Here is a 15,454-nt window from a genome sequence, read left to right as displayed (position 1 = left end):
CCGGATGGAGTTCTCACTCCCCCGGATGAAAGGTCTGCCTGCTCAGAAAATCAGCCTTCCAGACATCTACCCCTGGGATATGGATCTCCTATAGACAACAAGAGTAGGCCACGACCCACTGGATTATTCTGGTTACCTCAGTCATCGCTAGGGAACTCCTCATTCCTCCCTGATGATTGATGTAAGCCACTGAAGGTATGAAGTCCGACTGAAACCTAATAAACTGGACCGAGGCTAACTGAGGCCAGACCAGAAGAGCATTGAAGATCGCTCTCAGCTCGAGAATGATTATAGGAAGGACTGACTGAGTCCAAACTCTCTGAACCTTTAGGGAACTCCAGACTACTACTCACCCTAAAAGGCTGGCGTTTGTGGTCACAATAATTCAAGAAGAACTGCGAGAGCAGGTTCCCTGAGTAAGATGATCCAGAGATAACCACCATGAAAGAGAATCCTTTGTCTCTGGAATTCACAGAGACAAACCCGTATAATCTACATTGCCTGGACATGATTTCAGATAGTCTGAGATGGAACCGAACAAACGGATGTCCATTGCCGCCATCAGCCCGAATACCTCCAAGCACTGAGTGTCCGAAGAGAGTGCAGTACAAGACAATTATCAATAATCCCTCACTTCTCATTGATAGGGAATCTAACATAGATCCCAGAATTACCTTAAACTTAGGACTCAGGAACCCTTCGAATTACCTTCCACTCGTGAGAACGCAGGAAGGATAACCCATGTCTGAGAGCGAACCTGTTTGTTGTAACAGTCTCGCCTGGACTAGGATATCATCTAAATATGGTGCTGCAATGGCAAACCAAAGGAACTTGCAATGATCCCATAGATGGGAATATGCAGATACCCATCCTTTAAACTTGTCAGAAATTGATTCTCCTGTATCAAAAGGAAGGATGACACGAATAGATCCACCTAGAAGGACGGTAATGTTTTAGATTCTATAAATCTAAAATTAGTCAGAAATAAAGACCTTGTTCCTGAACCAAAAAATACCAGCACTCTCTTGTTTAGGATCAATATTGGGGTGCACTGAGAATATCCATGTAGTAATCCAAAAGCAGAGGCACTCGCCGTGTACAAACAAAATTATTTAGATTACAGAGTGAACGTTTTCGGGCTACAACGCCCGTCCTCAGACGCCTTTATTTTCAGGTGTTGTAGCCCGAAAACATTCACTCTGTAACCTAATATATATTTTACTTGTAAAGCATGGCAAAACACCCATAAGGGTCTCAAGGCGTTGCTCATGTTATTGACCTTACTGGAGACCAAACCTGCAACCCTTAGGTTGCTACAGAGCTCAGCCCATAGTGCCTTAGCATGCTGAGCTATATGTCCTAAGCACTGTCTGTCTGAATAGAACCAGACCACGGAAGAGCTAGTATGCTGCCGTAAAAGGTAGTAATACCAACCTGGATTGTCATCTTGAACAAACCCACTACCCCAATATTTATGGGATCCTAAAAGGGAATATCTATCCTCTATAGGAATAGAAGTCTCCTGGTCAGTATGGAATTGTCTTCCAAGACTCCTTGAGAGGTCTTCTACTAAAAACCTCTGTCAATATAGAAAATGTGAATAAAAGGGTAAATACCCATTCACTTTCATCTCTTAGTACCGCTTCTTGGTAGCACATAAAATTAACGACCAAAATGTCGTTCCAGAGTAGCTAAAAAAACTCCTTAGTAATAACCGGAGCAGAGATAGCATAAACCTGAAGATACTATTTCAGCATCAGTGTGAGGAATCATACCGTCAAGACTGAGACCTTACTACTGAAGTATCCCCTTCCTCAAGTAACTTGGAGGGAACCTCTTAGCAAGTAGTTTACAGTGACAGAAACCTCGCTCACTTAAAATTTATTATTCCTCTTGTGCTCTCCCTGCAGCATGGGAAAAGCCGACAACACACCTGACATGCCCAGATGGAAACGATGTCTAGCAAGATAACCCCCAGTCGAGAAGGAAGCGCAGGGTACTGGATGAACGGACACTAAGATTTTAGGACACTTAAGGCTGCATAAATAATGAACATTGCCTGAAAGCTTAAAAAAAAAAAAAAATCTAAGGCAATGTCAGCACTGAAAAAAAAACCTTATTTTTAAAAACAAATCTTATACATGGAGACTTTAATCAAATCACAGAAGTATCAAGGACGTGTGACCATGGCTTTAAATGATAAAGGAAAACATTCTAACCTAGTTCCTTTACAATGTACATGCCATTAATAAGGAGAAAAGGACTACTGGATCTTGAATATCTAACAAATTGTTTATTAAAAACAGATGGTAATGGCAAAAGGCCATTACTCATTACTAATTCTTCTTGACATGTCCGCAGCTTTTGACACAGTTGACCATCCTCTCCTCCTAAAAATACTACATTCAATTGGCATCCGAGACACAGCCCTCTCCTGGTTTGCATCATATCTTTCAAACCGCTCGTTTTCAGCTTCCTTTAACAACATATCTTGTGATCCTATGCCTCTCTCAGTTGGAGTACCGCAAGGCTCTGTCTTGGGTCCTTTGCTTTTCTCTCTTTATACATCCTGCCTTGGAAAACTTATAGCCTCCTTTGGATTCCAGTACCACCTATATGCTGATGATACCCAAACCTATCTTTCCTCTCCTGATATCTCTCCCTCTTTACTCAACCAGATTTCTGACTGCCTCTCTGCAATTTTCTCTTGGATGTCTTCACACTACCTCCAACTCAATCTGTCCAAAACTGAGCTGCTTCTTATTCCCCCCTCTTCGAGACATCAGACACCTGACATTTCTCTGATGGTTGGAGACTCTATTCTCAACACCTCACCCCAGGTCCGCTGCCTTGGGGTCACGCTAGACTCAGAACTCACATTCAACCCACATATACAAACGCTTACCAAATCCTGCCGTTCACACCTATGCAACATTTCCAGAATTCGTCCCTTCCTTACCCAAAATACTACAAAAAATACTTATTCATTCCCTCATCCTGTCACGCATTGATTATTGCAATATACTCTTAAATGGCCTTCCAAAACACAGCCTCTCCTCCCTCCAATCTATTATGAATGCTTCTGCTAGACTCATCCACCTAAGTCGACGATCTACATCAGCTGCTCCACTCTGCCAGTCTCTACACTGGCTCCCCATACACTCCAGAATACAATTTAAAGTATTAGCCCTAACCTACAAAGCACTCAACAGTCTAACTCACAACTATATTTCCTCTCTCATAGTGAAATACTCCCCATCCCGTCCGCTTCGATCAACCTCTGACCTACGTCTCTACACTCCTGTTATCTCTACATCCCACTCCCGCCTCCAAGACTTCGCATGTGCTGCTCCTGTCCTCTGGAACTCTCTACCCCGCTCCATCAGACTGTCTCCAACCTTGTATAGCTTCAGAAGATCGTTGAAAACCCACCTATTCAGAGAGGCTTACCATCTCTCCTCCATCCCGCATCCGAACCAAGCTAATACATGTACATGAACTGCCTGACTCACTGCTGCAAATACAACAGATTAACAAGCTACCCCATCCTTATTTCTCTGCACCCTAAACCTATAGACTGAGTTTTCCGGAGCAGGGCCCTCTTCCTCCTGTGCTAGATTTGTTTAGTCTTGTTATGTTTTGTATTGTATCACAAATCTTTGTCATTGTAAAACCCTATCATTGTACCCAGCGCTACGGAATTTGGCGGCGCTATACAAATAAATGATAATAATGGTACTGTCTCTTTAAAAGTTAAAAACACTTTATTTTTAACACAGAAAGAGTCTTGATGAGAGAGAAAGATCTCCAGACCCCACTTAAACTTTGTAGGAATTCAGACAACGAATGAAAACATAAATAAATAGTTGTTCTGACTACTAAAAGATAATTAGGCATTACGTGAAACACCTATCTGCTATACTTAATAACACAGCAGAGACGGCATCCAGACTACTCAGCATGCTTGGTCCGTACTGAAAGTAAAGCCACTCTGCTGCATGATCCACAATGCAGCCCAAAAGTCATCCAGATCACTTAATACTCTAAACTCAAACTGCTTATGATAATTCTCTCTGCTGCAGCTATGATCACCTCGCAGCAGAGAAGGTATCCTTTTTATTCACTTTTTACAGCGCAGCAGAGAAACATATGAAGACGTTCTTGTATGATAGAAACCTCTCTGCTGCGTAATCACATCGCAGCTGAGGTGGTTTCTGGTGCCCAAAAAAAAATGTCACTCTAACCAACCGGGTAGGAGACAAGGAATGCGCAACAATGGCCCATCGTGGGCGTCTCCAGTCAAACTCCCGGGTAGCAAAAAAGAAAACAGCAGCCGCGTATTTACAAATGATAAGTACAGTCATTTTGCACCATACAAATCTGAACAATCAATCTCTCGGTTGGCAACTAACATGAATAAAGCCAACGAAACTAGCACTGCACCTACCCTACATATCCCTTAACGTGTAAGGATAAACCTCCCAGACGGCTGTAAAGAAAAATAAGCCTTTGGGAGCTGTGAACATGCTAGATTATAACAAAAAACAGAGCCACTTTCCTGCGTCCAAGGGCCTGCAAGCCCTGCCAGATAACTCTGGCCCTAAGAGGGAGGGAGACAGTTTATCTAGTGTCAAATGTAGGGTATATAGGGTGCTAAATTTTCCAGTATATGCTCTCTTCTGCAGCATATCCTTCCCAAAAAAAAAAATTTTTAGCACTTGCCCCAGAAATCTGCCCTGCAGGAGGGCAGCCCGCGAGGTTCTCTTACTCAGATTGGCCTGTGGAACAAAAAAAAAAGTACTGAGTACATTCTCTTCCCTCAGACTTTTACAAGCAGGGCAGCAAACCATGTATGGGAGGCGCAGTGAGAATTATGTCCCACAAGTTCCCATTTGCTTTAAAGCCACCAAAAGCTATACTGCAGACTGATATGGACTAGGGCTACACCCCTGGACAAAGCAGCACACTCTGGCACTACTTTAAAAATAATAAACTCTTGATTGAAGAATCTATACTAACACCTCACTTTACCCTCTTTCTATCACTAACGTAGGCAAAGAGAATGACTGGGGTGGGAGGGAAGGGAGGAGCTATTTATCAGCTCTGCTGCTCTTTGCCTCCTCCTGCTGACCAGGAGGTGAATATCCCATTAGTAATTAAGATGATCCGTGGACTCGTGTCTTAAAAAATAAATAAGTGCTTTTGAACGTGGTATCCCTACCTAACACTGGAAATTTTTATTCTTAAAGTGAAAGTAAAGTTGAGTATATCCCTAGATATGCTTATATAAATCTATTAAAAAACAAAATTTATGCTTACCTGATAAATTTATTTATCTTGTGGTGTATCCAGTCCACGGATTCATCCATTACTTGTGGGATATTCTCCTTCCCAACAGGAAGCTGCAAGAGGATCACCCACAGCAGAGCTGTCTATATAGCTCCTCCCCTAACTGCCACCTCTAGTCATTCGACCGAAGACAAGCAAGAGAAAGGAGAAACTATAGGGTGCAGTGGTGACTGTAGTTTAAAAAATAAAAAACACCTGCCTTAAAATGACAGGGCGGGCCGTGGACTGGATACACCACAAGAGAAATAAATTTATCAGGTAAGCATAAATTATGTTTTCTCTTGTAAGGTGTATCCAGTCCACGGATTAATCCATTACTTGTGGGATACCAATACCAAAGCTATAGGACACTGATGAAGGGAGGAACAAGGCAGGCGCTTAAATGGAAGGCACCACTGTCTGTAAGACCTTTCTCCCAAAAATAGCCTCCAAAGAAGCAAAAGTATCAAATTTGTAGAATTTAGAAAAAGTATGAAGCGAAGACCAAGTCGCCGCCTTACAAATCTGTTTAACAGAAGCCTCATTCTTAAAAGCCCATGTCGAAGCTACCGCTCTAATGGAATGAGCTGTAATTCTTTCAGGAGGCTGCTAGCCAGCAGTCTCATAAGCTAAGCGTATTATACTTCTTAACCAAAAAGAAAGAGAAGTTGCCGAAGCCTTTTGGCCTCTCCTCTGTCCAGAGTAGACCACAAACAAAGCAGCATGTTTGACGAAAATCCTTCGTAGCTTGTAAATAAAAATTTTAAAGCACGAACCACATCAAGATTGTGTAATAGACGTTCCTTCTTTGAAGAAGGATTAGGACAAAGTGAAGGAACAACAATCTCCTGATTGATATTTTTATTAGATATCACCTTAGGAAGAAAACCAGGTTTGGTACGTAACACTACCTTATCTGCATGGAAAATGAGATAAGGGGAATCACATTGTAAAGCAGATAACTCCAAAACTTTGAGCCGAGGAGATAGCTACTAAAAACAGAACTTTCCAAGACAAAAGTTTAATATCTAATTCTATGGAATGTAAAGGTTCAAATGGAACCCCTTGCAGAACCTTAAGAACTAAATTTAAACTCCATGGCGGAGCAACAGGTTAAACACAGGCTTGATTCTAACTAAAGCCTGACAAAACGCCTGAACATCTGGATTAAGGTGTCAATGACCGACTCAGAGAAACCACTCTTTGATCAAATCAAGCGTTCAATCTCCAAGCAGCCAGACGCAGAGAAATTAGATTTGGATGGTTGAACGGACCCTGAAGTAGAAGGTCCCGCCTCAGCGGCAGAGTCCATGGTGGAAGGGATGACATGTCCACCAGATCTGCATACCAAGTCCTGAGTGGCCACGCAGGTGCTTTCAAAATCACTGAAGCTCTCTCCTGCTTGATCTTGGCAATCAGACGAGGGAGCAGAGGAAACAGTGGAAACACATAAGCCAGGTTGAAGGACCAAGGCGCTGCTAGAGCATCTATCAGCGCTGCCTTGGGATTCCTGGACCTGGATCCGTAACAAGGAAGCTTGGCGTTCTGACGAGACGCCATGAGATCCAGTTCTGGTTTGCTTAAAAGTTGAATCAACTGTGCAAATACCTCCGGATGGAGTTCCCACTCCCCCAGATGAAAAGTCTGCTGACTTAGAAAATCCGCCTCCCAGTTCTCTACTCCTGGGATATGGATAGCTGATAGATGGCAAGAGTGAACCTCTGCCCATAGAATTATTTTTGAAACCTCCAACATTGCTAGGAACTCCTTGTTCCCCCTTGATGGTTGATGTAGGCTACAGTCGTGATATTGTCCGACTGAAATCTGATGAATCTGACCGCAGCAAGCTGAGGCCAAGCTTGAAAAGCATTGAATATCGCTCTTAGTTCCAGAATGTTTATCGGAAGGAGTGTCTCCTCCTGAGTCCACAAGCCCTGAGCCTTCAGGGAGTTCCAGACTGCACCCCAGCCCAGAAGGCTGGCATCTGTCATTACTATTGTCCAATCTGGCCTGCGGAAGGTCATACCCTTGGACAGATGGACACGAGATAACCACCAGAGAAGAGAATCCCTGGTGTCTTGATCCAGATTTAGTAGAGGGGACAAATCTGTGTAATCCCCATTCCACTGACTGAGCAAGCAGAGTTGCAGCGGTCTGAGATGTAGGCGGGCAAACGGCACTATGTCCATTGCCGCTACCATTAAGCCGATTACTTCCATACACTGAGCCACTGAAGGGCGAGAAGTAGAATAAAGAACACGGCAGGAATTTAGAAATTTTGACAACCTGGCCTCTGTCAGGTAAATCTTCATTTCTACAGAATCTATCAGAGTTCCTAGGAAAGAAACTCTTGTGAGAGGGGATAGAGAACTTTTTTCTTCGTTCACCTTCCACCCATGAGACCTCAGGAATGCCAGAACAATGTCCGTATGGGACCTGGCGATTTGAAAACCTCCGCCTGTATCAGAATGTAGTCTAGGTAAGGGGCTACTGCTATACCACGCGGCCTTAGGACCGCTAGGAGTGACCCTAGAACTTTCGTAAAGATTCTTGGTGCCGTAGCTAACCCAAAGGGAAGAGCCACAAACTGGTAATGCCTTTCTAGGAAGGCGAACCTGAGAAACCGATGATGATCTCTGTGTATCGGAATGTGAAGATAAGCATCCTTTAAGTTCACAGTAGTCATATATTGACCCTCCTGGATCAAAGGTAGGATGGTTCGAATAGTCTCCATCTTGAAGGATGGGACCCTGAGAAATTTGTTTAGGATCTTGAGATCTAATATTGGTCTGAAAGTTCCCTCTTTCTTGGGAATTACAAACAGATTTGAATAGAAGCCTTGCCCCTATTCCTCCTTTGGAACTGGGTGGATCACTCCCATAACTAGGAGGTCTTGAACACAATGTAAGAATGCCTCTATCTGGTTTGCAGATAATTGTGAGAGATGAAATCTCCCTTTTGGGGAAGAAGCTTTGAAATCCAGAAGATATCCCTGGGACACAATTTCTAACGCCCAGGGATCCTGGACATCTCTTGCCCACGCCTGGGCAAAGAAAGTCTGCCCCCTACTAGATCCGTTTCCGGATCGGGGGCTGACCCTTCATGCTGTTTTAGAGGCAGCAGCAGGTTTTTTGGCCTGCTTTCCTTTGTTCCAAACCTGGTTAGGTCTACAGAACGGCTTGGACTGGGCAAAATTTCCCTCTTGTTTTGTATCAGAGGAAGTTGAAGCTGCGCCACTCTTGAAGTTTCGAAAGGAACGAAAATTAGTCTGTTTGGTCCTTAATTTGTTGGACCTATCCTGAGGAAGGGCGTGACCTTTTCCTCCAGTAATATCAGAAATGATCTCCTTCAGTCCAGGCCCGAATAGGGTCTGCCCCTTGAAGGGAATGTTGAGAAGCTTAGACTTTGAAGTAACGTCAGCTGACCAGGATTTGAGCCATAGCGCCCTACGCGCCTGAATAGCAAAACCTGAGTTTTTAGCCGTTAGCTTGGTTAAATGAACAACGGCGTCAGAAACAAATAAATGGCTAGCTTAAGAGCTTTAAGCTTGTCAAGGATATCATCCAACTGGGTTTCTACCTGTAGAGCCTCTTCTAGAGACTCAAACCAGAAGGCTGCAGCAGCAGTGACTGGGGCAATGCATGCAAGGGGCTGGAGAATAAAACCTTGTTGAATAAAAATTTTCTTAAGGTATCCCTCTAATTTTTTTGTCCATTGGATCTAGAAAAGCACAACTGTCCTAGACAGGGATAGTAGTACGCTTCGCTAGGGTAGAGACTGCTCCCTCCACCTTAGGGACCGTTTGCCACAAGTCCCGTGTAGCGGCATCTATAGGAAACATCTTTTTAAAAACAGGAGGGGGAGAACGGTACACCTGGTCTATCCCATTCCTTAGTAATAATTTCTGAAAACCTCTTAGGGATTGGATAAACATCAGTGTAAACAGACACTGCATAGTATTTATCCAATTTACACAATTTCTCTGGGACTACGATGGCGTCAGTCATCCAGAGTTGCTAAAACCTCCCTGAGCAACATGCGGAAGTGTTCAACCTGATTCTGATATGTCTACATTTAAATTTAAGCTTGAAGTGTCTTCCCTGAATCAGAAAAATCACCCACAGATAGCTCTCCTGCTTCTGCACATTGTGAGGGCATATCAGACATAGCTACTAAAGCGTCAGAGTGCTCTGTATTTGTTCTAGCCCCAGAGCTGTCTCGCTTTCCTTGTAACCCTGGCAGTTTGGACAATACCTCTGTAAGGGTATGATTCATAACTGCCGCCATGTCTTGTAAAGTATACGCTATGGGCGCGCTAGATGTACTTGGCGTCCCCTGAGCGGGAGTTATAGGTTCTGACACGTGGGGAGAGAGTCGGCATAAATTCCCCCTTGTCAATTTCCTCTGGTGATAAATCTTTTAAAGCCAGAATATGGTCTTTAAAATTTATAGTAAGATCAGTACACATTCTAAGAGGGGGTTCCACAATGGCTTCTAAACATAATGAACAAGGAGTTTCCTCTATATCAGACATCTTTAACAGACTAGTAATGAGACCAGCAAGCTTGGAAACACTTTAATAAATGTGAAAAAGCAGAATATAAAAAATGGTACTGTGCCTTTAAGGGAAAAAAAAAAACACAAACTGCAAAAATGTGAAAAAAAGCAGTAAACTCTATGAAATTTTTACAGTGTGTATAATAGACTAAAATAGCATTGCACCCACTTGCAAATGGATGATTAACCCCTCAGGCTCAAAAACGAAGCAGAAAAACGGTAAAACCGTTATAAACAGTCACAAGCAAACTGCCACAGCTCTACTGTGGCTCCTACCTACCCATAAAACGACTTTTGTAGGCACAAAAACCCTTTACAGAGGTCCTATATGTCAGGGGACTCCTTCAGGGAAGCTGGATGTCTCATACTGTAAAAACTACTGCGCAATTAAAGTGAAAGGGCCTTAAAAAACTTTTCCTAGGAGAAATCTAGTCAGCCATGTGGAAAACTAGGCCCCAAATAAAGATTTATCACCCTCAGTAAAAAACGTTTTTTATATATCATGCAAACGTTTTACATACCAAGTAATAAGAGCAAGTAACATGATTACCCTTTACTGCAAGCATGATCCCAGTCGTTTGTTAAATCACTGTAATCAGGCTTACCTTAAATATATCAGGCACCGTCAGCATTTTCTAGACCTTATCTCTCTAGAAAAAAATATACTGAACATACCTCAGAGCAGTTAATTCTGCAGGCCATTCCCCCAGCTGAAGTTTTCCCATACTCTTCAGTTATGTGTGAGAACGGCAGTGGACCTTAGTTACAACCTGCTAAGATTATCAAACCTCAGGCAAAACTCTTCTTCTAATTTCTGCCTGAGGTAAAAACAGTACAACGCCAGTACCGTTTAAAAATAAACTTTTGATTGAAGATAAACTACACTACAACTCTCTTGATACTTCCTTTCTTGTCGAGAGCTGCAAGAGAATGGCTGGAGGTGGCAGTTAGGGGAGGAGCTATATAGACAGCTCTGCTGTGGGTGATCCTCTTGCAGCTTCCTGTTGGGAAGGAGAATATCCCACAAGTAATGGATGAATCCGTGACTGGATACACCTTACAAGAGAAATAACCACTTTCATTCATCATTTTTTATTAAGTTGTATCTATCATTTTTTTACCCTCAAAGCCGCAATACTTGTTAGCCGTTCCTCCGCCTGCATTATAAAAAAAAAAAAAAAATTTGCCTTCAGTCGTGAAGAAACAGCTGTATCCAAATTTCATAAGTCCCCCATGGGCGACTAGCCTGTTCTATTTACGCCCCCATTTTCAAATGCACACGTGGCTATCCTTAAAGTTCATCCACAATCCGATGCGCGTTCACAATAGCCGCATGTGCATTTAGAACTTTAAAGGAAATCCCTTAGTGACGTAACTCAACTGAAACAATATACTTTTCTAGAACTTAATAAATTTCGCTTGCTCGTTAGTCATCGGGGAATTCTCTGCTTACAAACAAATTTATACTATCGCCGCACCCATACTAAACAATAAATCCAGTGATTCAATGTTTAGTATCGGAGTGGAGCTTGTATCATTGCGCATGCACAAAATATTGGGCTCACGAGAGTGTGCACGGCTAATGATGTATAGAGCGGGTGGGACCGCTCTTTCCTCTAACACTTGTAAACCCGGAAGCTAGCAGGGGGCGGAGGAAGCTAGCAAAAGGTACACAATATTAAATATAAATTTCCTAAGTATAGGAACTTTTTTTAAACATAAAAAGTTAGCGACTATCCATTATGGGTGATGTATTTTCAATAGCGTTGTTGGCATAACTAAAAATTTAGTTTCACTTTAAGTATATTGGCTATAGAAACGTTGTGTAACCATAGCAGACAGAAAAGAAATTACACTCCCAGTGCGAGTTAGGAGATAATAAAATGTTATTCTTAAATTGTTCTCTCTAAATATTTGGCTTTAGTATAGACAGATATTGGATAAGCATTTTTGTGTACAGAAAGTGATAAAATATTGAGGAGATCTGATTTCCATGAAACCTCTACCCATTGTAATGGGATGTGGTTTGAAAGAACAAAACCAGTTATATGGAAAAATAAACTAAAAGAAGCAATTTCTCATAATTCTGGGGCCTTGGAATAATCAAGAACTTTTATGATGTATAAATTCAAACAAAAACATAGTCACACATGCTATCCATTCATACACCTCTCTCAGTCTGTTAGGATTTGTAACTTAAAACAGTTAAAATTAACACACCCTCATTGAATAATCCAACAAAGACTTTACTTTTGTTTTTCAGTTTTAATTTTTTTCAGTTTTTTTCTTTTTTTTTTTATGGGCAATTTTATAACCCTTTCCTGACCAGAGATATGAGATGCTCTGCCTTTTCCCTCCTAGTCAAGAAAGGGCCGGAGCCTTTCCTCAGCAATGGAAGAGACAGACAATACAACTCTTACACAAATAAAAATCTGAATAGAAAGAACAAAAAAATGCTGTGGAAGAAATGCAATTCTGGGAAAGTTTCTGAATTAAAGCCGGACTGGCTTAAACTTAAAAAAAAAAAAAAAAAAAAAAAAATTACAAAAAAAATTATATATTTATATATATTTATCTATATGGGAGCCCTCTGGGTATTCTATGGCTCAGAAATCCCTCAATACATTAAAGAAGGCTGGCCAATAAAGAAGAATGTTGAGGGACTAGTCTGGAAATAAAATCTACCCATCTTTCCCACCCACCACCCCCATTCTCTATCCCACAATTTTTCTCCCTCCCTCAGCCCAACTCTCCTCAGGGCTCCCAGCTCTGAGAGGAGAAGTAAAGGGTTGGGAGGGGAGTGGGTTTGAGGCTGACATGATGGGCGCTGGGCTCAGGAAGATGCACTGGTTTCTTTCTGTGAAGGCTGCAGGGAGTATCTCATCACTCCCTTCTGACTTTCCAAATCTCTAAAATGTTTCTCTACCTGCAAGAGATAAAGAAAAATGTTGAGGTGGAGATTTCAAGGGGAAAGATTTTAAACTAGAATGATTAAAGATTGTGACAGAGAGAAGTGTGGTAATGGCTAAAAAACAAACAGTGGAGAAATCAGGACAAAACTCAAAATGACAGGAATATTGTCTAAGCTGAAGAGACATACAACAGCTTATGAAAATGTTAAGAATGCAATGCAGATGGTCTGCAGTGAACAAGGATAAAAGCAGTGGATAAGTGAAATTTGATTGCAGAGTAAAAAAAACAAAAAACACAAAGTACATTACATGGAAATTAAATATCCTTAATATTCATAAAAAGGAACATTTGGCTGCCTTACACCAAAAAAGACTTCCTAGTTTTCTTCATACTTACTACTTTACGGACGTGGTCAAGTGCGCTGCCCTCTTTTCCTTTGCAGTTACCAACTTGATAAGGAGGCGAAATAACAACCTCTTCCATAACTACTATGTTTTTCTCCTGCCATTTACATTCCTTTATCCTAAAAAATACAAAATTAGTGTAAAACAAAAAAGTGTCGCTAGAAACCCAAAATGCCAGAAGAATTACAATGGTTGAGTACAAACCTCAAACCTACAAGAGAATGACCAAATCCCAAAGAAATTGCAGACCATATTCTAGGAGAGATCTGTAAGTGACCCACATAACTGCAGCTGCACAGTACATTACTTTGTCTGATACTTTCAATGCAATATAGCATCCTGATAACCAGATTCTATGTTTTCACTTAATTTAAATCAATATTTGAACTCTTAGGATCCAGGAATCCTGAAAACACAAACTCTGATGTAACTCCATAATGAACTGTGAACACAACCATGTCAACATTTTTTCTGTAAGCTGCATTGCTGTTTCAATGACACCTGGATTCCTAGCATACATCAAAAATGTTCTTAAAGGGATACTAAATCCAATTTTTTTCTTTCATGATTCAGATGCAATTTTAAGCAACTTTCTAATTTACTCCATTAATTTTTATTTGTTCTCTTGCTATCTTTATTTGAAAAAGCTGGAATCTAAGCTAACGAAGAAAAATTGATAGGAGTTAATTACAAAGTTTCATAAAATTGCATGCTCTGAATCCTTAACGGAAAAAATTGGGTTCAGTATCCCTTTAACCCCTTAAGGACTGGGCAGTTCCGACAACTTTTTCACAAACTGTGTTCCTCACTAAAATTATTTACGTACTGCTTGTGCAATCATTGCACAAATGATTGTAAAAGCTTCTCTGGGATTCCCTTTGTTCAGAAAGGCATATGGCTTTGACATTGCTTTTTGGCAATTAGAAGGCGGCTAATTGCAGCTGCGCACCACACTTATTCCAAGCAGTAAATGGGTTAATTAGGTAGCTTGTAAGGTTAATTTTAGCTTTAGTATAGAGGTTAGCCTCACACCCCCTGATCCCTCTCAAACAGCTCTCTTCACTCGCCCATCCCCCCACACACTGGTCAACCCCAAGGGACAGTCAAGTCCAAAATAAACTTTCATGATTCAAAAAGGGCATGCCATTTTAAACAACTTTCCAATTTACTTTGATCATCAATTTTGCTTTGTTCTCTTGGTATTCTTAGTTGAAAGCTAAACCTAGGTAGGCTCATATGCTAATTTCTTAGATCACGAAGGCCGCCTCTAATCTGAATGCATTTTGACCACTAGAGGCCGTTAGTTCAGGTGTGTCAGATAACATTGAGCTCATGCACGTGAATCTACCTAGGAGTTAGCACTTAAAGGGATTATCTTTTCAAACAACAAAAAATCTGGCATTGACTGTCCATTTAAGTACTGGCAGACAGTCTGTCAGTATGCAGTTTTACACTTTTTTTTTTTTTTTTAATTATTATTACTTTCCTTGGTGTAGTATTAACCCTTTACCTTCCCACCTCCCTGATCCCTCCCAAAAAGCTCTCAAACCCTCCCCCTTCTAACTAATTCCCACCATCTTAGGTACTGGTAGCTGTCTGCCAGTACCCAGTTATCCATCAATTTTGTGTTTTTTTATTTAATAGTATTACAATTTTTTCTGTAGTGTAGCTGCCCCCCCCCCATTACCCTACCCCCCCGATCACTTTCCCACGCTCTAATCCCCCCTCTACTATAAGAGCTCCTTTCCCCTCCTCCCCCCTCACTGCCGCTGTTTGCGCTCTAAAAATTCTCTTTCCTATAGCTTAGCAGTCCCACCCACTCCCTCCAGCGATGGGCCGCCCCCCGACTCCACCCTTACCCTCCCACACCACCAACAATTGGCACCACCACTGCCCGATGCAGAGGGCCACAGAGTGGCCCCTCTCTGCATCAGTACCTCTGCCTGTCTATTTCTGCACTGCCCCACTCGAGGGGCATGCAGAAATAGCACAATCTCGCAAATTAGCGAGATCTCGGCAGAAAGGCCAAGGACAGCAGCGTAGTTCAGTGTACAGCACTGATCGTTCAGGGGTTAAGAAAAATAAATCCTTTTCCTGGGCCGATAGCAAAAGGCAAAGCAGTCGGTGGTCCATACAGAAAGAATAGCGCTCTCGGGAATGAACAGCAGCTCAATAGCTTTTTCTATGGCGATTTACCACCTAGGAATAAGCTGAATCTGGAGCTCCATCCAGCACCATGAAAGGCACTGCTT

At 41.9% G+C, this 15,454-nt stretch overlaps 1 protein-coding gene across 1 annotated transcript in view; it reads right to left on the bottom strand.

The window, feature by feature from the left end:
* Positions 1-12,130: 12,130 nt before the first annotated feature.
* Positions 12,131-15,454, bottom strand: part of LSM12 (LSM12 homolog) — a 44,804-nt gene continuing 41,480 nt past the window's right edge. The window contains exons 4-5 of the mRNA XM_053694431.1: positions 13,195-13,321; positions 12,131-12,811 (exon numbers count right to left, since the gene is read on the bottom strand). Coding sequence (XP_053550406.1) covers positions 12,719-12,811; positions 13,195-13,321 — 220 coding nt within the window. The 3' untranslated portion in view covers positions 12,131-12,718. The remainder of the gene's footprint in view (positions 12,812-13,194; positions 13,322-15,454) is intronic.

This window comes from Bombina bombina, chromosome 1, assembly GCF_027579735.1.
Source record: "Bombina bombina isolate aBomBom1 chromosome 1, aBomBom1.pri, whole genome shotgun sequence".
NCBI lineage: Eukaryota > Metazoa > Chordata > Amphibia > Anura > Bombinatoridae > Bombina > Bombina bombina.
This window is presented reverse-complemented; position numbering and strand designations above follow the sequence as displayed.